Source organism: Myotis myotis, unplaced genomic scaffold (genome assembly GCF_014108235.1).
Source record: "Myotis myotis isolate mMyoMyo1 unplaced genomic scaffold, mMyoMyo1.p scaffold_m19_p_5, whole genome shotgun sequence".
Lineage (NCBI taxonomy): Eukaryota > Metazoa > Chordata > Mammalia > Chiroptera > Vespertilionidae > Myotis > Myotis myotis.
The window spans coordinates 22,148,734-22,176,309 of NW_023416357.1; the positions used below are offsets into that span (position 1 = coordinate 22,148,734).

General features: G+C 36.3%; 1 protein-coding gene across 1 annotated transcript in view; it reads right to left on the reverse strand.

The window, feature by feature from the left end:
* CDH9 (cadherin 9) overlaps nt 1-27,576 on the reverse strand; it is a 93,610-nt gene that overhangs the window by 37,422 nt on the left and 28,612 nt on the right. The window contains exon 2 of the mRNA XM_036309358.1: nt 17,366-17,639. Coding sequence (XP_036165251.1) covers nt 17,366-17,590 — 225 coding nt within the window. The 5' untranslated portion in view covers nt 17,591-17,639. The remainder of the gene's footprint in view (nt 1-17,365; nt 17,640-27,576) is intronic.

Below are 27,576 nucleotides of genomic sequence, written 5' to 3' on the forward strand. Positions count from 1 at the left end.
AGCACTAAGGAGCAATGAGCCCTGCTTCTGGCTGAGTGGCGCTTATACTGAGCGGCCTCTCCCATCTCTGCTGCAGGTGGGTGGAAAGGAGCGAGAGCCCCAGACTGCAAGAGGGAGGTCTGACTGCCAGCTTAGACCCTTGGGGAATCGGGCTTAAGCAGGCAGGCAGACATCCCCTAAGGGGTTCTGGACTGAGAGAGGGTCCATCCCCTACCCAGTGCATGAATTTTGTGCACTGAGCCTCTAGTATGATAATAATAAGGTACATTTATGTATAAAGTCAATGAGAAGTGATCTTAAAAGCATAAGTTAAGAATAATAAAATCTTGTTATTAAAGATTATTTTGTTGCCAAATTGCTATTTCCATGAATATTTGGGATTACTTACTTAAATTACAAATTTTATGCACAACTATAGGCATTATGCAGATTCCATGCTATACCACAGTATGCTTTCTCTTCATCAAATTAATTAATATATTCTGGAGCTGCCTATATTTTAAATAAACCACCTTTATTTTACATAAGATTCTATTTAAAGATTACCTGGAAATCATTGTGAGACTTCGGATTTAAAATGACAGATTAAGCTAACAAATTAGCTTCCCATTCTCTCTCACAAACAAACTGAAATATAGTGAAAAACTATTAAAATGAATAAATTTACAAGAATGTGGAGAACAAGGACTGATGCACTAGTTAATTTTAGTGAATTCCTGGAGGAGAAGAAATGGGTAGGATATACTAACACATTATTCTGAAAAATGAGATATAAATCTCAGTGAACAACAAAGAAAATTCTAGTGAGGAACAGAACTGTCTGGTTTGGGGTTTGTTTGTTTGTTTGTTTGATTGTTAGTACATATGAACCCCCGAGGTTAACAGAAATGAAAAGTTAAAATAAGAAGGATGGACATTGAGGGAGATAAGAATGGCGTGTAAAATGGCATCATTGGTTGGTTGGCTGGTTTTTGTTACCCTTCTTCTCTAACCAACATGGAGCAAAGAGATGGTTTACATCCACATTGGAATAAGATATAAGCTTTCTAAGAAATTAGAAGGCCTACATAGTTTTTCCTGTTTATTTATTTATTTATTTATTTATCAAAAGGATGCTTTTCTTATTTGCCTGTCTGATTCCTACATGTGCCAGCTGAGATATCTCTCATTCTGTAGGGATTTTTCCTAAACACAAAGCTGAAGTTTACCTCTAAATTAGGGGATAGTGGAGGCAATAGTATTCATAGATATAAACAAACAAAAAAACAAAATAAACTCATGATACATGTGAAAAAATTGGTTACCAGAAAGTAACTAAGTTAAGATTAGAAAACTGAACTCATAAGATAATACCTTGGTACAATGAAGACAAAATTATTTTAAATAAATTCTAAATTGTACGCTTGTTATATTTATGACGAACTTAGGTCCACCAAGTAAAAACATTTCATTATAAAAGAAGGGTAATTGGAAACCCCAAAATAATCTATATAACAAAAATATAGGGTCTAGGAGACTAGGAAGTGACTGCTCAGAAGGTATGAGATTTCTTTTTGAGTTGATGAAGACATTTTAGAAATAGAAATAATGGTGGCACATTAATAATGTACTGAATTTCATTGAAGTGTATATTTTAAAAAAGTAAAAGGAAAAAATAAAGCAATGAGACATAGAAATTTGGATCTCTTTAATTTGATTTTGTTTCTCTTCTGTTATCATGAAATTTTACTACATAAAGAAAAATCACCCTCATTTGCTTCTGGTGAGGGGATATAAGCAGATCAGATAATTGTGAAAGACTTATTCGTTTGTATTTAAAGAATCTTGCACAGATATTTAAGTTGGTTCTTTTGTTATTGTCATTGGTTGTTATGTTAAGTGTTATAATGAATACTATTGTACATATATCTTCATATATTTCTAAGAGTACATCTACTGGGTAGAGTGAATTGCTACATCAACTATTATTTTTTTGTTATTTTTTATTACTTTTCACTAAAAATGCACTTCAAAATCCCTTGACAAATTATCAAACTTTTTCCTTTTTACAAGTTTCATTAAAAAAGAACAAATTGCTTTACTATCATTTTTGTTGTTTTGATTGAAATAGAGAATCTATTCTTACATTAGCAGCCAGAAAAGATTTTTGGAATGGTGATAGTGTGAAATTTTTGAAATATCAATATGATAAATTAGAGCATGTAAATAAGGCAAAAACAGAAATTCTATTTAACTGGGCTCTGTAAGGTTAGCTCTTACATTTGTATGTATGTTCCTGCTCATTTTGATATTTGTAAAGTATCACTCATTGTAAACCTGAGATATCCTAGCATAATAACTAGAACTAACATATATCAATACAGAGTTGTAGAGTTTAATTGGACTGCATTGATACTTTTAAAACCCAATATGGCCCTAGCTGGTTAGGCTCAGTGGATAGAGCGTTAGCCTGTTGACCAAAGGGTTCCAGGTTTGATTCCAGTCAAGGGCATGTACCTTGGTTTCAGGTTCCTTCCAGGCCTGGGCCATGGTTGGGGCGAGTGCAGGAGGCAACCAATCGATGTGTTTCTCTCACACCAATGTTTCTCTCTGTCTTTCCCTCTCTCTTCCACTCTCCCTAAAAATCAATGGAAAAATATCCTCAGGTGAGGATTAAAAAAATAATAATAATAAAATTTAAATTAAAAAAATAAAAAGCAAAATGTCCTTTGCCTGATACCTGTGCTCATTATTTCTTTTCACTCCTTTTCCTTTTTTTTTTTTTTTTTTTTTGCTAACATAAGGATCCTAGATTTCTTTTTTCTGTCTTCTGCTGATTTTATTTGTGGGTTGAAAAAGAAAATTTATATATGTATATGTGGATATATTATGTGTGTTATATATCTTATATCCATGTATACATATACAAATACCTTTTTCCAGGTAAGTCATATGAGTCTCAATGTCTTAATACCAAAACCAATTTTAAATTCAAATGACACTTTTAAATTAAAATAAAACTATAGCCCTAGCTGGTTTGGCTTAGTGGATAGTGCATCAACCTGTGGACTGAAGGATCCCAGGTTTGATTTTGGCCAAGGGCATATTCTAGGGTTGTGAGCTTGATTTCCAATAGGGGGTGTGCAGGAGGCTGCTGATCAATGATTTTTCTCATCATTGATGTTTCTATCTCCCTCTTCTTTCCTGTCTAAAATTGATAAAAATATATTTAAAAAATAAAAAATAAAAAGATTAAAATAAAATAAAGCTAAAATGTAGTAGTAAAACTTCAGTTCTAATAATTTAAGATACATTAGGCTTTTGTTTTTATGAACATGTTCCAAATCTAAATAGTCATTGTCTTTTTGTCTAGACAGACAAGTCAACTTATAGTTACTAATCTAAATTACATTTCTTTATAATCAATTAAAGTTTTTCAAAAAGCTTACTGAAGAAATAACCATGATGCACATTGTTTAGCAGGAAAGAATACTCCCCACAGATCTATTCATAGTTTTTCTGACAGCTTACCTAACCTCAGAAATGTGTGAGGAAAAACAACCTCACTGCAACAATATGTGTACATACACATGCTGTGTGTGGTTCCGTATGTCCTATAAGTGGTTTTCCCAATATTGTGTTGCTTGCACAGTCATGATCAAGCTTCATTAAGTTATATCATACTTATCAGGCTTGTTAGCTTAAAATAAATGTAGAAAATAACTAAACCATCGCAACAACTCCAAAGAAGGATGATAGGATAATTGAGTACACCCTGAAGTTTTTGCATTAGTAATCAGAACCTTCATTTCTTTGCCTTCACTGAATTCTCTTTCCATACATTTACATAGACTAGACCTTATTCATATGCCAAGAAAACACATTTTGCAAATTTGACCTTGTTCTATATACTTTATACACATTAAAAATGTTTTTTTCTTATAAATGTTGCAAGTGCTACAGTGACTCAAATGCCAACTGTAAATACAATAGGTATGAATGGTCCTGGATCTTCACATATAATTCAAATTAAATAGCAACAAACACTTTCATTTTCTCTAAAATTCCAATGTATAGTGTTAGCAGTAAAAAGCTCAGAAATGCTACTGACAAGAGAGGCCATTCTTATCATAATTTTTACACCTTTGTTTCCTTTTATTCTATGTAGTTCCTTTTGACATAAATGCAAACCCTGCTTCCTTTTAGCTTTATGCAAAGCTAATATGTGAGCCTCTACTTCTAGCCTTGACCAGAAAGTCAGAAGAGATGTGTGCTGCCTTACTCCAGCATTGTTCACCATGAAAACGGTCAAGATGAAGCACATATTACACCACGAGTGAATGACATGAGAGAAAATGAGGATTCACTCTTCAGTCATCGTATATCTAATAGAACACAAACAAAGATATAGCCTTGAATACATCATTTTCAAGAGGCAATTTTCATATTCTAGGGAGTGCTATCAACAGCAATTTCACCCCAACTTTGAGGAAATACCTCCTCAGTAGGAACAGCTTTAAATAGCGTTATTCATTGTGTTTTCAATGCACAAAATTCATGAAATATAAAACCTGCAAGTCAATAAGAAGGGAATTTAGAATGAATCATTATTATGCAACATATTTGCATATGTTTCTAAAATCAACTGCATGGCTGAGATACTTTGACAACAGAGTTGTCCTTGTAATATTTGCTTGTGATGCTTAATCTTTTAAAAAAGCCATTCTCATTGCTCTAACATGTGTGCGTGCATGTGTGTGTGTGTGTGTGTGTGTACATTTGCCTGCACTCCTCTTCAGATTGTTAACTGCAGCAAGGTAGTAGTAAGTTTATCTTTTAATCCAACTTTGAAGTGATAAGTGTTCATGAGAAGTGATAACTGTTCATGAGACATGGCTTCCAATATTGAATGTGCTCTCTATATTAGCTCTATACTATGTTTTATGTTAATAGCATAAGAAATTAAAAAAAAATTAAGCTACCAAGATTTAAAACATCTGTGGACAATTCTACTGGATATCTCATTGCCTAAATAGTATGTTATTTGCTTTTTTACATTAGTTTTCAATCACCTGTATGGCATCAATTATATTTTGTATTCTTTTACTAAAGAAGTCACCTGACATTTGGAAGTGTGAACCATATTCACTGTTGATTCACAGTTGAAACTAAATTTATATTTGTCACATTTAATTATAGGATATTATCCATCAATTTCAAATCCTTCTAGAACCAAAGCTTTTCAAGTGATTCTAATCAATTTCACTGATTTGAGTGTGTCTCTGTGCTAATATACTTCAGGGAACATGGTTTAATAAATATTTCCTTTAATGGTTTCCTTTCATTTTGTTTTATGATATTATCTATTTTACTTCTTTTTTTTTTCTTTTTTAAATTTTTTTATGTCCAAATCAGTTTTTATTGACTATTTCACTTTGGGGCCACCAGTGCTAACAAGTGGAAGGGTGAGGGGCACTTTTATGCATATTAGGGACCCCAGAACACTCCTCATAAGAGAATAAATCCAGTTACAGAATTCACATAGCAGTTGGGAAGGGTGAAGGGGGCTCTGTACAGAAATTTAAGGGGATGTTGGAGGGGGTTCTTCAGCAACAGGGCATGGTGCTTCTGAAGAGGGAAGCTGGCAGGGTCAGCCACTGATCTGGACTCCCTCGGCCTCAGCCAGAGGGTAGATCTCAATGGCTTCCACCAAAGGCAGCGCCTCTACTGCAGTCTCCATCACTGCCAGGCCAACAGCAGCCTCTGCCTCTGCTAGCTGCTGCCGCACAGCTGCCTGATGCTGCTGCTGGTGGGTCTTGCGGTGTTTCCATAGGTTGGAGAAGGAACGGTAGCTCTTGCCACAGTCGGGGCAGGAATAGGGCCTTTCACCCATGTGAATGCGGCGATGTTCTGCCAGGCGCATGGAGATAGCAAAGGCCTTGCCACACACTTCACAGGCAAAGGGCCGCTCACCTGTGTGCAGGCGCCGGTGGTCCTTCAGATGGGTACTCTGACGGAAGGCTTTGCCACAGTCTGGACATGGGTATGGCCGCTCTCCTGTGTGTATGCGCCGGTGCACCTGCAGTGATGTCTCTGTGCTAAACAGCTTTTTGCATTCCCTGCACTCTAAGCCCCGGCGTCGGGCAGGGGCCGCAGGGGATGCAGCAGCAGTGCCTGCAAGGATCCTTGGGGGGGGCAACTGGTGTGCGAGTTGCCCGTGGGTCCCTGGGGACTGGGGGCTCCTTAGCCATATTATCTATTTTAATATGAATAAATTTTAGGTTCAAAACAATGTTTATAATGCATTTTTGCAATTTAAAATACATTGAAAAATCAACAAAATAACATGTAATGTTTATATTATTTAATACAGCTTAATTTTATCTAAGCATGCCATATAACATATTTTAAATTTAAATTTTCCCTTTCTGTTACATTTTTAAGATCATGTTTTCATGTTAAGGAAAGGCCACCTTAAGTGAGCAAAATGATTGATGGTTTTGTACTCATAAAGATAAATAAGCAAATACGCTAACATGTGATTTGTTTTCCCTTCGTAAAACTCCGCTAAAGCAGTTCAATGGGTTTGGAAGATATCTGCCTGTTCATTTTTATCTCTCTCTTGCAGTAATTATAATAATGATGCTAGCATCACAGAATCCTCTGCTCAAAAACCTCGCCTAAATTCAACATTGAATCGAGTGCTGATACGAGCAGAGGGAGAGGGGGAAAGGAGTCTGTATTTTCAAAGAATAAGCAGTTTGAATAGATATGACAGAAATACTTTTTTATAAAATGCAGTAAAAGCAAAGTAGCGGTGTGATATTTATTTTACATAACTGTTATATATACAGAAAATAAAAGTTTAGAAAGTTTAAAAGATAACTGGTGGAACTGTCCTCTGCCCTTTTATTCTCACCAATGCATGGTGGAATAAGGGGAGGTGTACAAAATTGCCCTGGAAAGAAGACAGTGATTACGGATCTCATGGGTGCTTGCGGAGTTGTGACTGGCAGGGCAGAAGTGTGACTGTAGAGATGTGTCGGTCCAGACAAGAAGTGAATAGAACATGTTTACAAATGGCCCCTGGCTTTTTCCACTTGAAAGTTTGAGTTCTTTGCCAGGAAGGAAACAGAGGGCCTTCACAGTTCTTGACATGCTAGAGGACATCCAAATGCCAACAATTCCACCCTTAAAAGTGACTGATTTAGCTACCCCCTATGATATAAAGCACTTGCAAGTTCTACTTAATATAATAAGACATGAAACAAAAATTTTAAGTGTAGCTTTGGGGGGGGCAAAGGGAGCTTATTGTGACTTAGCACTTCAGAAAACTTTTTTAAATCTTACAATATTGCAGTACTTAGTGGTGCATGCAATCTGCATATTCACATTTTGCTATGTTTCTCAAAAGCAATCTTGGAATTGGGATTCCTGTCCTTATGAAGTAGTTGCATTAAAATTATACTCACAGAGAAAAATTACAAACATATGGCCGAAACAAACACACATAGAGACCGATAAACATGACACTGGACAGTTTGAGGATAATTTGATAACACTAGACATCAACCCATAGAGGAGGAGTGCAGAAGGCCATGATCTTAAGTTAAGCTTTAGCCTTTCTTTATTTTATTCTTGCATTGATGGAATTTTTAAAAATAAGTATTTAATTTATTTCTATGAAAGCTGAGTTCTCCATTTAAACAAAATATTGCTGAACTCTGTTGAATACAAGGCATTACTAAAAGTCAAAACATATAATAATAAAATCCTGAAGTTTATGACAATCTAATGGTGAACACACTTTTTAAAAATTGTGGTAAAACATACATAATGTTCAGTTTGCAATTTTTACTATTTTTAAGTGTAAAATTCAATGTCATTAAGTATATTCACATGGTTGTGCAACCATCATTACCATCCATCTGTAAGACTTTTTCATCTTCCCAAACTGAAATTCTTTATCAACAAACAGTCAGTGCCTATTCTCCCTACAGAGGCTACTTTCTGATTATGGGGATGGGGAAAATAGGTAATCAGAGCTCAAACAGAAAGAAGCAGTATTGTTGGGCTGAGGGGATAGTGGTTAGAGTTTGAGTCTGCCTGAGTGACTATAAACTGGAGAACACAATTTTCGGGAGGTGGGACTCACAGAGATTTGATCCCCCAAATGTCTTTTAACATTCCCAAATGTTTAGTTGATGTGCACTAAATACAGCTCCATGCAAGACAGATAACATCAGCAAGAAAGCTAAGAAACTGAACAGAGATTTCATCAGCAGGGAACAAAAGTGAGAGTTGAATCCTTGCCAAGTTAGTGTGGGTATTCAAGTACTCCAAGTATATAGTTCTCAAGAAGGGACAAGTCCTAGAAGCGGCAACAAGATGGAAATAGTTCTGCCATAATATAAAGTCTTTACAAACCGAAAGTGACTACACAAATTCATGAAATGGTGATCATTGCTCAAATTGCTGGATGATGTACAGAACTTCTGTGCACAATTTGAGTGATCCTCCAAAGATTTAATTTTGTTCAAAATAAACTTAAAAGAAATACTACAGGGGTATTGATTGGAATGGCATTTAATCCTTAGATTTTTTTAGTCTTCTAATCTCCAAGCACATTGTATTTCTCTATTTAAGTCTCCTTTAATGTCTCTAGTATTTGTAGTTTAACATGGATCTGTGAGCGTTCCATGGGATTTGGGGCATTTTTATTCATAGTAATTCTTGTTTTTAGTGGTTTAATTCTACATTTCCTAATGAGTTGAGCACTTTGTCATATATATATATACATATATATATATATATATATATATATATATATATATATATATATACATATATATATATTTTTTTCCAGCAGGAGATTTGGATATCATTTTTTTGTGAAATACTTAGCTAATCTTATTGCCAATTTTATATTTACCTGTTCATATTTTTCTTATTGTGTTATAGACTTCTGTAGGCCTTTGAATGTTTGTCCTATATATTATTACATGTATTATATGCACTAAAATTACCTTCTCCCACTTGTAGACATCATATCCATTTATACCTCGAGATGACTATTTCAGCACCTATAACCTAAGAATTAGAAAACTAATATAATTATAGTAAAATCACAAAATTAAGAAAATAACAATATAATTATATATAACACTAGAGGCCCAGTGCACAAATTTTTGCACGGGTGGGGTCCAGCCAACCCGGTCCCAATCGGGGTTGATCGAGGCTGGGCCTGTCAGGAGGAGGAAACAGTAGGAGACTGGCCTCCCGGCCCACCCTGATCAGGGCTGGGCTTGCTGGGGGAAGGAGCCATGGGTGATTGGCCAGTGGGCCCCACCCCCAATCAGAGTGTGGGGGGGCAATTGAGAGTCAGTGGACAAGGGAGGGGCCATGGGAGGTTGGCTGGCCAGCCTCACCCCCCATTGATCTGGGGAGGATCTGGCTGGGGAAGGGGCCACAGGACAATCGGGATGGTGGGGTCTAATCAGGGGTGGGGTCAGCTATGGAGAGGGGCTGTGGGTGGTGGGCCAGCTGCCCCCACCCCCTAATGAGGTGGGGAGGCCTATCAGGGGCCAGCGGCCTGGGGGAAGGGCAATGGGTGGTTGGCCGGCCAGCCCTGCCCCTGATCAGAGTAGGGGGCCCATCGAGGGGTGGGTCTGGCTGGGAGGAGGGGCTGTAGGAGGTAGGTCAGCTGGGCCTCTCCCCCTATTGGAGTGGGGGTGGGTGATCAGGTGCAGGGCAGACCGGGGGGAGCAGCTGTGGACTGATGGAGGTGGTGGGGCCCCATTGAAGGTGGGGCTAGCCATGGGGAGGGGCTTCAGGAGGTTGACTGTTGATCCCTGCCCCCTACCAGGGTTGGGGAGGCAATCAGGGGTGAGGCCAGCAGGGGGAGGGGCTGTGGGCCTATCGGGGTGGTGGGGGCCCATCGGGGTGGGGCCAGCTGGGGGAGAAGGGCTGTGGGAGGTTGGCCTGCCGGCTCCACCCCTGATCGAGCCAGTCCGCTGGCCACAGTGGGCATCATAGTGACAGGTGGTTGTGATCCTTATGGTGTTCTTGTTGCTGGATTTATATATATATATATATATATATATATATATATATATATATATATTAAAATAAACAGTCCATTTTTAAATATGTCAATTATTCTAATAATATTTTTATGGTAACTTCCCACTTAAATTCAGAATTTAATCCAGGATCACATCTTTTCTTACAGAGGCATCATTTTAAACTCTTTAATCTGAAATAGTTTCTGAGACTAGTGAAAATTGAAAAGCTAATTTTAAAAAGTTTATGATAATGCAAAAGGCCTCAAAAGCCATAGTGATCTTGAAGAAGAGGAACACAGTTAGGGAACTTAAATGACTAGATTAAAAAATTAAATATTGCTTCAATAATTAAGGCAGCTTCATATTACACATAGATAAACAAAAATGCCAACATAATGACTAGAAATGCATGAACAACATAAAGAGACACATGAATTTTTAAAAAGGCCACTGGAATTGGATACCTAAGTGACTTTTTAAAAGTAATGATGAGTATGTACGGGTGGACTTGATGTTCTATAAATTTGGAAATAGAGGAAGAAAATGTTGGAGTATTTGAAATAGTACAAAAGCACTGAAATAGGACATCAGGAAAAATCACCATAATTTGGTAATCATACTAATGAACATTTTCTACCGCACTTACATTTTTGAATGGTTTAACAGTTATTTACATTTCAGAGGGGCAGGGAAAGCTCTCTAAAATTTTAAATGTAAATGTTTCTGGGAGTAGTTACAATTCCATATTCAGTCAGAATTTGTTTAATCCTATCTTTTAATCATGGATACCTCTTTTAAATTATCTGTATCAAGGACATATCATATTTGGAGTGAAAGTGAAATTAAAATATTTGCTGTTTAAGGGCATAGAACAAAATGGGAGGGGCTTGGTTGCAATCAGGGCACTGAGTATAATGGGAATACAGGAAAAGTACTGAATTTGGTGCAACATGTGTCATGAGAAAGGAATATACTTATTTTAAAGTTTATCTGCTCTTCCTGTGATTCATAATGTCAGTTTCTCAGGACCCAGATTATAAATGCTCAATAAAGTTCTCTTAAGAGAGCAGCCGAATGCTAATTGTGAGTAAATATATGATGTCACACATTTTGAAGAACTGAAACCCAACACAGATTCAAAGGTCACAGATTCTAGATAGTAGACCAGAATAATTAAAATTGGACATAAGTAAGATTTTGATAAGTGACATAACTTTGATGGGGAATTCTAGCTGGGGTGAATGGAGATAAGATCGACTTTACGTAAGAGGATTAATTTGAGATTAGACTTAAAACAAGGAGAAGAGATGAAATTATGGTAAGGGTGCTTAGATATTTCCTATAAAAAAGGCCCGTGAACATAATGAAAGTAGAGGTCAAGAATATGGAAGAAAAAAGTCGCATTCTGCCTAGAGCTAAGGCTGCATTGTTATGGGGACACTGGCTGGAATGTACAATGGTAACGAATACTTTGATTTCTATTTAAGTAAATTTGAGGGTGGCTGTTGATTTTTTCTATAGCCATTTTGGCCAAGATATTGGTATTGTTCAAGAAACAGTGTGTAGTATGGTTTGAGAATTAAAGTACGTAAAAGGCTAGTGTAGCATGCAGTGATGTGATAATACAGTACTGGCAGTAAGAATAAAATAATAGCTCTCTAATATAAAAGCTGGCTTTTAAATAACTCGGTGTGAAGTAAGTATTTGTGCATTGTCCTGAGGACTTAGGTTAATGCTTAATATTTTCCTCATGTGTTTCTAGTTTAAAAAAAAAAAAAAACAACCTATACAGAGAATTTTGGGATACAATGTGCTTTTAAATCAGAAGCAGCTGCTACATGTACTGCACCATAAGTAATGACATTATAAAACCTTTATAAATGTAATTTATTTTGGTTCTGAAAAACACTGCAACACTATAAAACTTTATCAAACATCCTCAGGAAATGTGAGACTTTTTTTCTGTGTTTATATACTTCAAACTGCCATATCCTAAAGCCGAAGAGAAAACTCCATATCCAAATACATTATTTTATGTATGTTTTGGGGAAATAGCAATGTTTATGGCATAAGTCAACATACATTAGTGCAAAAGCTTAATTACTCAACAGATTGATTTCTCAATATAATATAAACCAGACTCCTATCTGTTTTGCTGTTGGTATCTGTATTTTCATTGTTTTAGTTAACATCTAAACTAATTGTATCTAATTATAACCAAGAGCCCAATAATTGTTAAAATCCCCTCCAATTCTAGGATTCTATGATTACACTCATGATGATTTAAGCTATGAAATATCTTTATTAAAACTATTAAAAATTTAGAGCTAAGTCTGCAAAATGATATTTTATATTTAGATAGTGACTACTTATAGGTAGTTCTAGGATACTATGTCGATTGCCCTAATCAAAATAAGTGCTAAACACATATCTTTGAATTAAAATATAATGGTCAACTAAGTTGATATCTCAAAATTATTTTGTGACTACTAATGTTTTCCTTAAAAAAACACTACTCCTGTAAGTTTGTCTACTCTTCATACAATAAATGTGTTTTAATCAGATAGTAAAATAAAGTATTTAAATTATGCTTAATTTTCAATAATAATAGGCATGTGACCAATTAATTATTAATCCATGACCATTAGGGATTCCACAAGATCTAGATCTAATATCCAAAAAATAAAATGCATTTGAAGATTCTCTAACAGAATAATAGAAGCCTTTAATATGCTTTTTGTATTGTGGAATTGTGCACCTGAAACCTGTGTAATTTTGTTAACCAGCGTTACCCAAAATTCACTAAAAGGAAACAAGTATATTTTAATTCTTCTCTTGAGCTGTATTACTAGTTTTCATAAGTAATTCATCACATGTGTCTATTCAAATTATAGGGAAACTACATAGTAGTTTCTGTGACTTTATAATCCTCTTTGTAAGAACCAAAGGTTTCTCTTGGTATAGAAAACAGAATTGGTAAATATCTGATAGTTTTGTCAAGAGTGAGCAACCAAATTTCAGATGGCATTGTGAAAAACAAAAATTGCTCTTAATTTCAACATTGCTGATTTTTCTTTCCTGTCTTGCAAACATCTAAAATGACATAAGAAAACATTCTAAAGTATTTCCTTATGAAAATATCATTGTGATTAATTTTCATGTTCTTCCGGTCCATCCCATCGGCATGGAATTCTGGACCTTTCACATTAATGATCTTATCTTTATCCCATTGGACGTGTGTGTGTGTGTGTGTGTGTGTGTGTGTGTGTGTGTGTGTGTGTGTCTTTTATCATGTTATATGCAATTCCACCTGTTTGGATTATCCACATGCAAATTTTTTTAAATATATTTTATTGATTTTTTACAGAGAGGAAGGGAGAGGAATAGAGTTAGAAACATCAATGAGTGAGAAACATCAATCACCTGTCTCCTGCACACTCCTTACTGGAGATGTGCCCGCAACCAAGGTACATGCCCTTGACCAGAATAGAAACTGGGAACCTTGAGTCCGCAGGCCGATGCTCTAGCCACTGAGCCAATCCGGTTAGGGACACATGCAAATTTTTATTACATTTTTACTAGATCCTCCTGCCCACAGACAGGTTTCTTCACACTCTTAGAAAATATCTGAACTTTGGAGTTAAAGAAATTTTAATTTAAACTAGCAAGAATCTAAGGTATGTGAAGTTTAATTGACTTCTAACTTCTGCATAATTACTAAATGGTGCAATCATGACTGAACCTTGTAAATTGTATGTTTGTCTGTGCACATGTAGATTTTATTAAATCTGGCAAGTACTCCCCAGCCAGTGTCGGTCAGTGGTTGAGTGTCAAATTATGAGCCAGGAGGTGACAGTTCCATTCCGGGTCAGGGCACGTGCCCAGGTGTGGGCTGCATCCCCAGTAGGGGGTGTGCAAGATGCAGCCTATCAATGATTCTTTCTCATCATTGATGTTTCTATCTCTCTCTCCCTATCCCTTCCTCTCTGAACTCAATAAAAATATTTTAAAAGCCGAAACCGGTTTGGCTCAGTGGATAGAGCGTCGGCCTGCGGACTGAAGGGTCCCAGGTTCGATTCCGGTCGGGGGCATGTACCTGGGTTGCGGGCACGTCCCCAGTAGGGGATGTGCAGGAGGCAGCCGGTCGATGTTTCTCTCTCATCGATGTTTCTAACTCTCTATCTCTCTCCCTTCCTCTCTGTGGAAAATCAATAAAATATATTTTAAAAAAAATATATATTTTAAAAATATTTCTAGCACTACTTTATTTGTTCAAAACTGCTTCCTCTAATTTCAGAATTAAGGCCTAGATTTTACATTCAAGGATTATACCTTTATGACTTTATAAAATTCTATATCACTTATAAATTAATATAGGAATTATTTTCTGGAACTCCCAGTTTCTGTAAAACTAAGAAAATATTTGTGAACATCTCTTTGCACTAAAAGCTACCTATTTTTACCCAGTCCTGGTAGTACATGGTAAATATGGTAGGCCTTTATTTCACATGGGATATTGCCAGTGCAATAGAACTGGGAAGACTAGGTTAGTGTTCAGCCAGAGCAGCCAGAACAATGTGATCAAAAAGACAATCTGTTATTGTACAAGCAGTTCCATCCTCATTACAACTCATGTGTTCGACCAAGTTCAGAGGCAAGAGTCTAGCTAGTCTCTGTATACTAATTAATAATAATGTCAAAGCCAGGAGAGCAGGTTAGGAGAGAGTTTATAAACCCTGACGAACTTAAGAAATGCTAAAAATAATTGGAAGCCCACTTTTATAATGAAGTAGATATGTGGGGATGGCTTATATAAGACAAGATCCTATTGCAAAACAGAGAAAGTGTGCTTTTCAGAAAGTAGTACAGGTGTTTATATTAAAATCTCTCTTTCATATACATATTGTTTTCCATAAATACTATAAAATAATGGACACACAGATTTGATGTGATTATCTTCATTTGAGAAAAATTCTGAATACTATATATGGGTTTTCCATCTTGACTCATGTCAAAAATAAATAGGCACAGGAAACCGAACACCTTACCTTGTCCATAGCTAAAAAAAAAAAAAAAAAATAGTTGTTTTTTTTCTCAAGAGAAGTGATAACAATTTATGAAAAGTAGTTAAAACTACACACACTGTTAGCTATCATTGACAGATTACAGAACTAATTCAAAATGGTACAGAAAGATCTAAAGCATATGTATGTTTTAAATTTTCAGAATAATATTGTCAAGGTCCATCCATCCATGTTGTTGTAAATATCAGTAATTCATCTTTTCTTATGGCTGAGTAAGAATCTATGGTGGACAAAGAATCTAATATACAGATCATGTAGCATAGAAATGTATGTTTGAAACCTATATGGTTCTTTTAATCAATGTAACCTCAATAATTTTAACAAAAAATAAAATAAAATGTATGTGCAGCAGTAGTGGTCAATTAATCAATACACACTCAATTTTTATGAGAAAGAATTTTTTTACAGCCAAAAATAAATGCTTGTAGTGGAGCCTTGGTTGCCTTAAGATTACAAGTATGTCTTTTTATCTGTTGTTATTCTTCTGTATCTGTGAATCTCCCAGGATGAAACCTTTTATATAAGGCCCCATGAACTGAATGTGCCCTTTATACACAGCTTGAGAAAAAGAATCATAAAGCAATTTCAAGTTCTTAGATACAAACATTTGTCAGTTGAACTTGAAATATCACGATGTTAGTTATTAACTATGGAATGAAAAGTGATGTTAAGTGAGGGATGCTGTAGGATGCCATATGACTAACCTGAAGAGAAATAAGAGATAAAAAAGTCATCAGGTGGACCGTATGAGGCAAAATGCGTATGACCTATGGAACCAGAGGACAGATATTTCAAAGAAAGTGAAAGTAATAGACTTTTGATAAAATAGGCTGCATTTGGAAAAACATAATATCACACACACAAAAGAAGAATCTGGTCAAGATTTTGGAAATTTCACAGATAAATGCATTTATAATTTAAAAGCAATAGGCATAACTTTTGTGATATTAGGTACCTTTTTGTTTATATTTTTGGCCTCTTCTTATTTGACTGATGTTGCAGTGAACTAAGCAATACTCATTTCATTGCAATCACCTCTAGTATCATATGCCAAGAACCAAGAAAATATATAAGAATCTATGGATGATGTTAGTATTCATAATTGTTTATTTTTTATTTTCATGATTTGAAATGAGTGGGCATAAATACGGGGTAAAGCACAGAGAACACAGGAATTGCTGGTACATAAAACAGCATAAATGAGATTGGTAAGGGGAAGATAGATAAATAGAAAACTTTGGCTATCAGAAAGGTCATGTCACATAATCTGTGACACAGAGGAAAGGAGAGAGGTTGAATGAATGTTTGCTGAAAATTGAATGCAAGAAGTGTTAAGTATTTTCCATTGCCATTTGCTCCTGATTGCTAATGAGCAGCATCTACAAAGTACTTCAGGTGAATGAACAACATCATCCTGCTACTAGAATGCTATTAAAGCTTTCTAAAGGTAGTTTCTTTCTTCTACTTCTTTTTTTCTTTTTCCTCAAACCCGTGGGTCTGAATTGTAGGCAGGAAGTTGTTCAGTTTGACTGAGATTAAGAATAGAAGCGCCCACTGGGAGTGGCTCAGTGGCTGAGTGTCCACCTATGAACCAGGAGGTGATGGTTCAACTCCGGTCAGGACACATGCTGGGTGGTGGACTTGATCCCCAGTGTGGGGCATCCAGGAGGCAGCTGATCAATAATTATCTCTCATCATTGATGTTTCTATTTCTCTCTCCCTCTCCTTTCCTCTCTGAAATCAATAAAAATATTTTTTAAAAAAGAAATAGAACTGTCTAGAAGTATTTTTTTCTTATACATATCATACTACTCTTAATTATAATAAATTACTCATTAGTACAGGCTAACATAATTTAGTAATTTTTGGCATATTATAATTGTACTTTGTATTGCCTCCTATAGCACACTAGTTATTATTTACCCATGACTTCAAATTAAATTTCAAAGAAAATTTTAATCTTTTAGATGCATACACATACAATTAAAATCATACATACCTGATTAATAATGAATCAATTCTACATATAACCAATTTTATTTTGAGACATACTATGAATACTGACCTATATTGAGCTACCTGAACAAATCACATTCCTTACTGTACTCTACTGAAATGTCATGCCTTTTGCACACCGCAATGAGTCAAATATTGTTTGAATAATCATTAGTGATGTCAAAAGCCACTGTAAAATATAAACCACTTTCAGCCTCTATATTATCATATAAAAATTCTTACCTTGCCTACATATTGTGTATCTGTACCTGTGTACTCTTCCAACAAAAAGAACTGATTCCACATCCAGCCTCGCTTGGTGCGATGTAGCATTTTACCATCTTTTGTCAAACTCATCATCCTTTTGCTTGGTAAATCACTGTTAACTTTTTCTTGTAATGGGATAGCATCAACTGCATAAAACATATAGGTCCAGATGAATAGTGGTAGGCAATGGTAAGTCCTCATTATTTGCGGCTTCAGCAGGATATCAAATTCAATGTACCGTCTATTTCCCCTGAGGAGTAGGGGGAGAAAATGCTTTATTAGGTTGTGTTTCACTTTCAAATGACCTGTAAACTGTAAAACTTTTCTAAATGTTATTTATATTATTTTCCATGTTACATCAGTGAACTATTCTTAAAAACTTATATAGGTAAGTAGGAAGATATATATATCACAATTAAACTATACAGGAAGTTAATGACTGACTTTAATATAATTATATGGCAGCATATACATGTGAGTATATTTGTAATTTAAAATAATATATATTTTGAAAAAAATAATCTCTATAATACATCAAAGATCATAGAGGCCATATGTGTATTATTTACTAAAATATGCATATATATGAACCTATGTACTTTACAGAAAACTGTCTTCTGCCAACAACCTACTACATTTTACTAGCTGTTTCTTCTCTTTCTCCTCCTCTTGTTATTCTGTAATAAGTTGAGATGGTGACCCAAGGAAAATTCAATGATACCAAATATACTTTGGATTGTGTCTTGCAATACATAGTGCCATACCATGCTGATCTTTACAATTGATAGCTGTTATTCCCCCCAACAATCAGTTGAGTGAGTCACTCAAATTTATTTGAGACTGAGTTGAACATGCTCTGAATGGAAACATTTTACCTGATAATTTAAAAACAACAACACATATATTTCCTAACAAGAAAGAAGAGCACACAGATGGGTGTTGTGAAACTAGGTGTGGGATACCTTGATCCAGTTTTTGAAACAAAGAATGTCTCTCTGTTGCGATAGTAAGTGGAATCTTCTTGAAGTAAAAACAATAACTCATTGGTATCTCAATTAATTTTATTTATTAGCATATTGGTTTAAATTTATAAGGCATTTAATTTAGTAGATGTGAGATGATAATACTGCTGCTGCTGATGATGATAATGACTTGGTAAGCAATAGAAACCCATCCCAAACTAGGGTAGGCAAAAGAAGAATTAATTGAATTATACAATCACATTAAGTGTGGAAAGGAAAGAATGAAAGGGGTAAAGAGCTACTGGGCATCTCCTGCTCATGAAAACTAGAATCGGCGGGGTTGAGTACTTGAGTACTATGCTCTGACTCTGATTCTGTCTCTCTTCTCTTTCTTGCTTTGAACCAAGCTTTCTCAATCTGATGAAATATTGGAATTTATGGAGTTCAGATTTAATATGTTCCAATCCAGAAAACAACCAATAGTTATTTCTAACTTGTTTGAAAAGTCCTGGTAATGGATTCAGATTTACCTGGCTTAACCCAAATGCTCAATGCTGGAACATCCTAGATAGTAAAAGGCTAATATGCAAACCAACTTAATGGTAGAACGACTGGTCGCTATTTCACACACTGACCACCAGGGGGCAGATGCTCAATGCAGGAGCTGCCCCCTGGTGGTCAGTGCGGTCCCACAGGAGGAGCACCGCTCAGCCAGAAGCCAGGCTCACAGGCTGAGGGACCCCCCTGAGTACATGAATTTTGTGCACCGGACCTCTAGTACACCTATAATTCAATTGCATTTATCAGGGCATAAAGACCAAATATAAACTTCTAGCGTGGCTTATTCCTAATTATCTGTGAGACTTTGGGATATTTACCCACATTACTAGGACTTAACTACTCTTTCTATCAAAGGAATATAATTAATACCTTATTCCCAAGTTATCATTAATATTTGTTTAACTTTTAATAGTCATTTGTAGTACAAGGACTTATTTTTACAACAGCATACATCTATGAAAATACTCACACATTAAGAATATAAGTAATTTGATAAAAATCTTATAGGAAATAAGTGTCAGAAATAGTTTTAAAACCAAGGCCTTAAACAGTATTTTTTTAGATAATATAGGTAAAGAAGTTAACACAGTGCTAGTATACGAATTCTCAAGATGTTAATATCATCATCAACCATGGTTGCTCCCACTGTGTGTGTATGTGTATGTGTATGTGTGTGTATACAGTATTCTATATAATCCTCTATAATAAAGAGCTAATATGCTAATTAGACCGGACAGCAGAACAACCTTTCAAATGACCTTCTGGAATGACTGGGATGACCAGTGGGTGGGGGCAAGGCAGTGGAGCCGCGAGGGCAGTGATTTCTTCTCACTGAGAGATTCCTTTGGCCATTGTCTTTTCTGATAACCCTTGCCAGAGAAATTGGAGAGCATTCTTTATTTCCTGAGGTCTGTTCTAACTACGATGCCCACTTTGGATAGAATGTAAGACTTTAAGCAAAAAAGTCCAATTGCATTAGATGGAGCCAGTGACTTCGGCAGGGGCTAGGATCCCATAGTCCTTAAAGATAGAATACAATATTGCATTCATTTTCAGTGCATTGGAAAGCATTTGGAATATTTTAACATGGCATGTTTATAAAAGGTTAATCCGAATACAGAGTTGAAATAAGTTAGAGGGTAGGAAAGGGTTTGGTTAAAGGGAGATCAGTTAGAATCTATCACTCTAGTCCAGTAGGAGATGACAATGGCATATAGAGAAATGATTTGAAGTGGAGAGTGATACTCTGTTGAGGTTCCCTTAGCTATTTTAATATGCCCACAGAAAGGCACGTGCACACATACACACACACACCATACACTCCAGTTTTTGTATGGTTTTGCTTCTTCTAATGGCTTGCACCTGCAGTTCTCTTTGGAGAACCTTCTTTGGCTATTGGAGCCACTTTGCCCATATGCAGAGGGAGCTTAAAGTGCTTACAACTTGACAATTATCTCCAACAGAATCCCTGAGCCATTGTCTAACAGGTGCAGAAACATGAAAACCTACATGTGCTATACATCCCAGAGCTCCCCTGCAGAATCATGCTGGGGTTGGAACTTTGACTAACATTAGAACTTATTTTGATTATACCCTGTTTTGTTTCCCCCCCACTCTTTCCCTAGCTTCCTGGTCTGGAAGCAATGTTTTAGCTAATCACTTGCACACAAATCCTCACCTCAGTGTTTGTTTCTGGAGAACAAGACCTAAGACATAGATAAAAATCTGTATATTTACAAGATTAAATACTACCATCTCATGTATTGGTCATTATAGCAGTGGAAAAAATAAAAAATATAATTTTTAGATTTTTAATTTGTGAACTGAGCCATTCATTGAGTGGAAAAGCAGTTCTGTCAGAAAAATTAAGAATTAAGTTTTTTGTTATTTTTATTCAAAATAAATAAATAATTTTATACTGCTATTGCTAACAACATTTTGGCATAATTAATAATGGGAAGGAAAAATTCACCATTCTACTGATTTTACTCATTTAATTTATATATTTACTAAAGGACCAGTGCACGAAATTTGTGCACTTGGGGTTGGGGGGGGGGGTGTCCCTCAGCCCAGCCTGCACCCTCTTGCAGTCCAGAAGCTCTCGGGGGATGTCCAACTGATGGCTTAGGCACCAACCATGAGCCTAGCTCAGGCTTCTGGCTGAGTGGAACTCCCCCTCTGGGAGTGGACTGAACACTGGGTGCAGCTCCTGCGTAGAGTGTCTTCCCCCTGGTGGTCAGTGCGTGTCATAGCAAACGGTCATTCCTCTGTTCGGTCTATTTGCATATTAGTCTTTTATTATATAGGCTGATAGCCTTTTAAAGTAGAGTCTTCTATATTTCCTCATATTCTTTTTTTTAACATATTTTTATTGATTTCAAAGAAGAAGGGAGAGGGGGAAAGAGATAGAAACATCAATGATGAGAGATAATCATTGATTGGCTGCGTCCCACATGTCCCCTACTGGGAATTAGGTCTGTAACCCTGGCATGTGCCCTTGATCAGAGTTGAACCTGGGACCCTTCAGTCTGCATGCTGACACTCTATCCACTGAACCAAACCAGCTAGGACAACTCCACCTCATATTCTTATGGGGAAACTGAGGTACAAAGAGGTTCAAAGATTGCCCAAATAGAAGAACTGAGAATTAATCTTGGTATGCCATTGCACTTGGGCTTACCCTTCTAACTTCTATGATGCTGGATGCTGGCAACCAGCATTTATTCTAACTTGCCTTCTGTGTTCTAGGCAATTTGCTGACTCTTTCCTCAAACAATTTTAACTTCCAGCTCAGTAATATTACAAAGAGGGAATGGCCATGTTAGAGGATTAAATTAAGGCTTTTCTTATTGAAGTAACTTACTTATATCACAAGGTGGTAGGCACCTGTGGAAAAAAGAAGGAACTGAGGATTTGAATTCTGTGTTACTGATGACAATGCTTATAGTAATTATACTGCTGCTAAGTAACATTGCTCCATAGGTATGAGGTATGGTAGCAACCATCTCAGGTAGAAACTGTAGTTTAACTCTAACCCTGCTGTTTGGCTTCTGTGTAACAACAGAAAAGTTACTTTGATTTTCTGAATTGTACAAATCATCCCATTTGATTGAACGCCTTATTGATTGTAACGTGACTATCCCATTGATTGTGATCTTACTGGTTATCGAAGCACTTTCTTCTGTACCTGGGAAACAGGACAGCACAATTATCCTAAATTGTCTTAGTGGCCACAGATAATGCATTCCAGTTGACTCAGTGGTCCCAAGACCAGGACAGTGCAGTTACTCTAAATTGCCTTGATGGCTCTAGATAATGAATTCCTGGCAACTCAGTGGTCTCAAGACCCGAGGTCTCTAAATAATGTGTTCCTATCAACCCAGTGGTCCCAGATTATGTGTTTCTATCAACTAAGTGATCCGGAGACCCCAAACTATAATTAACATGCTTAATTCTGCTTCTGTAAACTGCTTTTTTGCAAACCAGATTCCTCATTCCAAACCTTGGGATGTAATCAATACCTATGTGATCTTTTCCTATATAAGTCTGGTTTTTTGACCATCTTATTACTATGAGATTTGGGGAATGGCCCCTCATAGTCCCAGATTGCAATAAACGTGACTCTTTAATTTGACTTCTTGAGGCGTCCTTCTGTGATTTGTGGGGTACATTACAACAGGTGCTCACCTAGAGGCCTCTTTCATGGGCTTCAGTTGCTTGCCCAGTTCAAGGTCTTTGTCTTGACTCACAATCTCACCTGCAACTATCTATGTGGGTCATCCAGAGCCATCTCTTTCTCATTATATTCAGTCTCTATATAATATTCTGCTTTTTGGAAAAGTCTTCTAAACAACTTTTTCAAAAATAGCTTACCCCATTTCAGTCATACCACAGATTTATTTTCTTTATATTATTTACCATGATTTTAATTCTTTCATTTAGTAGATTATAAATTTATTGACTCATTCCCCTTATTATAATGTAACTTTTATGGTGATGAGATATTTGGTAAATGATCGTGTCCTGTATAGAATAGTTATTGACATTCAGTAGGTACTTAACATGTATTTGTAAAATTAATTGGTTAGTGATTCATGCATAAAATGGATAATCCCAAACTTGAGCCTAGGATCACATACATTGATTTAATAATCTATTCCATAAATAGTTGATAGAGATATGGAAAGAGTTGAACTTGTAGGAAATGTGCCTTTTAAAAGAATGCTCTTATTGATCTATATGTCTGTTCTTGTGCCAGCACCATGCTGTTTTAAGAACAGTGGCTTTGTACTACATCTTGATATCTGGTGTTGAGATTCCATCTACTTTGTTCTTCTTTCTCAGGATTGCTGCAGCTATTCGAGGTCTTTTTTTATTCCAGATGAATTTTTGGAGCGTTCGTTCTAGATCTGTGAAATATGCCATTGGTAATTTAATGGGGATTGCATTGAATCTATAGATTGCTTTGGGTAGTATGGACATTTTGATGATATTGATTCTACCAATCCATGAACACGGTATGTTCTTCCATCTGTTTATGTCTTCCTCTATCTCTTTTTTCAGTGTCCTGTAGTTTTTCCCATGTAAGTCTTTTACTTCCTTAGTTAAATTTATTCCTAGATATCTTAATTTTTTTTGGTGCGATGGTAAATGGGATTGCTTTTTTAGTCTCACTTTCTGTAAGTTCACTATTGGTGTAAAGAAATGCCATAGATTTCTTGGCATTAATTTTGTATCCTGCTATATTGCCGAATTCATTTATTAAGTCTAATAATTTTTTAATGGAGTCTTTAGGTTCTCTATGTACAGTATCATGTCATCTGCAAATAAGGACAGTTTTACTTCTTCTTTTCCAATTTGGATGCCTTTTATTTCTTCTTCTTGTCTGATCGCAATGGCTAGTACTTCTAGTACTATGTTGAATAGGAGTGGTGAGAGGGGGCATCCCTGTCTTGTTCCTGTTTTTAGGGGAAATGGTTTTAGTTTTTGCCCATTGATTATGATGTTGGCTGTGGGTTTGTCATATATGGCTTTTATTATGTTGAGGTATGATCCTTCTATTCCTACATTGCTGAGTGTTTTTATCAATAAAGGGTGTTGGATTTTGTCAAATGGTACTGGCACAAGAACAGACATATAGATCAATGGAATAGAATAGAGAACCCAGAAATTGACCCAAACCACTATGCCCAATTAATATTCGACAAAGGAGGCAAGAGCATACAATAGAGTCAAGACAATCTCTTCAGTAAATGATGTTGGGAAAATTGTACAGATACATGCAAAAAGATGAAACTAGACCAACAACTCACACCATAAACAAAAATAAACTCAAAATGGATAAAAGACTTAAACGTAAGATGGGAAACCATAAAAATGCTAGAGGAATCCACAGGCAGCGAAATCGCAAACACATGCTGAAGGAATTTCTTCTCTGATACTGCTCGTAGGGCAATGGAAACTAAAGATAAAATAAATAAATGGGACTACATCAAAATAAAAACCTTTTGCACAGCAAAGGAAACCAACGATATCACCGATAAGAGTTTAATCTCCAACATTTACAGGGAACTCATGCAACTTAACAAAAGGAAGATAAACAATCCAATCAAAAAATGGGCAACGGACCTAGATAGGAACTTTTCAAAAGAGGACATACAGAAGGCCGAAAGACATATGAAAACATGCTCCAAGTCACTAATTATACGAGAGATGCAAATCAAAACAACAATGCGGTATCATCTCACACCTGTCAGAATGGCTATCATCAACAAATCAACAAACAACAAGTGTTGGAGAGAATGTGGAGAAAAAGGAACACTTCTGCACTGTTGGTGGGAATGCAGAATCGTGCAGCCACTGTGGAAAACAGTATGGAGTTTCCTCAAAAAACTAAAAATGGAACTGCCATTTGACCCTGTGATCCCACTTCTAGGAATATATCCCAAGAAACCAGAAACACCAATCAGAAAGGATATATGCACCCCTATGTTCATAGCAGCACAATTCACCATAGCTAAGATTTGGAAACAGCCTAAGTGCCCATCAGCAGATGAGTGGATTAAAAAACGGTGGTACATCTACACAATGGAATACTACGCTGCAGCAAAAAAGAAGGAACTCTTGCCATTTGCAACAGCATGGATGGAACTAGAGAGCATTATGCTAAGTGAAATTAGCCAGTCAGAGAAAGATAAATACCACATGATCTCACTCATTTGTGGAATATAGAGAACTACATAGACTGATGAACAGGGACAGATCCAAAGACAGAGAAACAACAATCAGACTATCAATCCCCAGAGGGAAAGTAAGGGAGGGTGGGGGTAAGGGGAAGAGATCAACCAAAGGACTTGAATGCATGCATATAAGCCAAACCAATGGACCATAGACAACAGGGGGATGAGAACATGAGTGGGACTCGGGGAGTTTAGGCATTAATGGGGAGATGAGGACACATTTGTAATACCTTAACCAATAAAGAAATTTAAAAAAAAATAAAAAATAAAAGAATGCTCTTATTAACAAATGTCACCCTAATAAATGTAATAAAAATAAATTAAAAAATAAAAGAATGCTTATTTTTCCTAACAAGTGGAATACAATTGGCAGTGAAGTAAGTGTAATATTCTTTTAAATATTGTATAACATGAAATTAATATAAATTTCACACGATTGCTATAAATGATAGAACGTTTATTTAAATTCTGAAGCCCTTTCATGAAATATCTACTTTTTTCCTCATAATTCTTGGCATAATTCTTTACATTTAGGATATAAAACCTATTCCCATAGACTTTATTTAAAATTAGTCATATCCTTTATTCATTCAATAGCAGAAGATGATTACTTAATTGTTCCATGTTTAATTATCTCTATCAGCCTTAAATGCTCTAAATTTTAATCACATTTTTGTTGACAAATAAATACTATCAGATGCATTATAAATAATAATATTTTAAATTTGGTTTACCTTTGATTTTGTAGCCAGAGAATTCACTTGGAATATTTTAAACTTTAAAAACTGAAAATAGTGTTATTATTATTATTATTCCCTCTTCCCTTAATTATATTTCAACTAGTGGCCTGGTGCACAAAATTTGTGCGGGGGGGAGAGGGGGCTGTTCACTCAGCCCAGCCTGCACCCTCTCCAATTGGGGACCCCTTGGGGAATGTTGGACATCCCTCTCGCAATCTGGAGCCACTGGCTCCTAACCGCTGGCGTGCCTGCCTGCCTGATTGCCCCTAACTGCCTCTGCCTGCCTGCCTGATTGCCCCTAACCCCTCTGCATGCCTGCCTGATCACCCTTAACTGCCTCTGCCTTCCTGCCTGATCTCCCCTAACTGCTCTTCCCTGCCAGCCTGATCTCGCCCAGTCTCAGTCTCTCTTTGTTTTTCTCAGCAGTCCTCCAGGCCTCCCTGCCTCCCTGTCTCCCTCTTCCTCTTTCCCCGCTGGGAGGGGGTGGGGCCAGTGAGGGCCGCTACACCCTCTTCCCACCCTCCCTTCCATCCAGGCCTCTTCAGGCCCAGCATGTTTTGTTTCCTCATTCTGAGAGAGGCTCCATGAGCAAGCTGGGAGGGAGGGAAAGAAGGGGAGAAAAGGTTGTGAGCTGGTGGGCACTGTGTGTGTTTCTGTGCGTGTGTATGGTTGTGAGTTAGTGTGAGTGCTGGCCCCACCTCCCTCATCCCTGTCTCCACTGCCACAAGTCCCCACCTATTCGAACCTGTTGTGCATGCAGCCTGGGCGTTAGGTCAAGCCTCCGGTCATTGTGGATGTGACGGACCCAGGGTTTTTATATATTAGGATTGCATTTGAGAAAAATCTCTTTTGGCTATTTGTGAATCAAGAAAAAATGTGCCTTGTTATAATTAAGTAAAGGTTTAACTTATAAAATCTACATCCAAAATTAAATTATGTTTTTATTTATTATCCCCATAGTTTAAACACAGATAAAGTATTTTAATAATTTTAATCTTGTTTTTCAAGCAAAGCTTTTTAGATGAAATATATGTATAAGACAAGTAGATGGGATTAATTTTAGTACCTTATTATACAATTTGTCATCAACAAATTACTTCCACACAAATAAACCTATGTATATTTAAAACAGCAACAACTGTGAGATATGGTAATAAATTTAAATCCTTCCCAGATGAGAGATATGAAGTTTGGAGAGATGAAAAAAACCGTTTCTGATTATCCAGTTGTTTTGTGGGTTTGGCAGAATTCCTACATATGTCTGATTCCTAGGCCAGCCACTTATTTTTCCAACACATTAGTATGTTTTTATATCAGTTAGAGACACAAGTCTGACAGCTCAGTTATGTAAGTGACAGATAATGGATCAAATCCTATGACTAAGCACCAAAATTATGAGTATTATATAATCAAGGAACTATTTAGGGATATATGTCTTAATATATCAATTTTTCATAGTAATTGACAATCCTTATATTAAATATAGGTAGATATATATGAATGTACATGTACTAGATAATTACTTTATTATATTTATCTCATAGGTATGTGTTCATATATTTATTTCATATATGTGTGTGTATATATATATACATATGTATATTCTCTAAAACATTTATTTTTTCAAGAATCCATACCCAAATATTGTCACATTGTATTTTAAGATTCTACCCTTCTCTAAATAA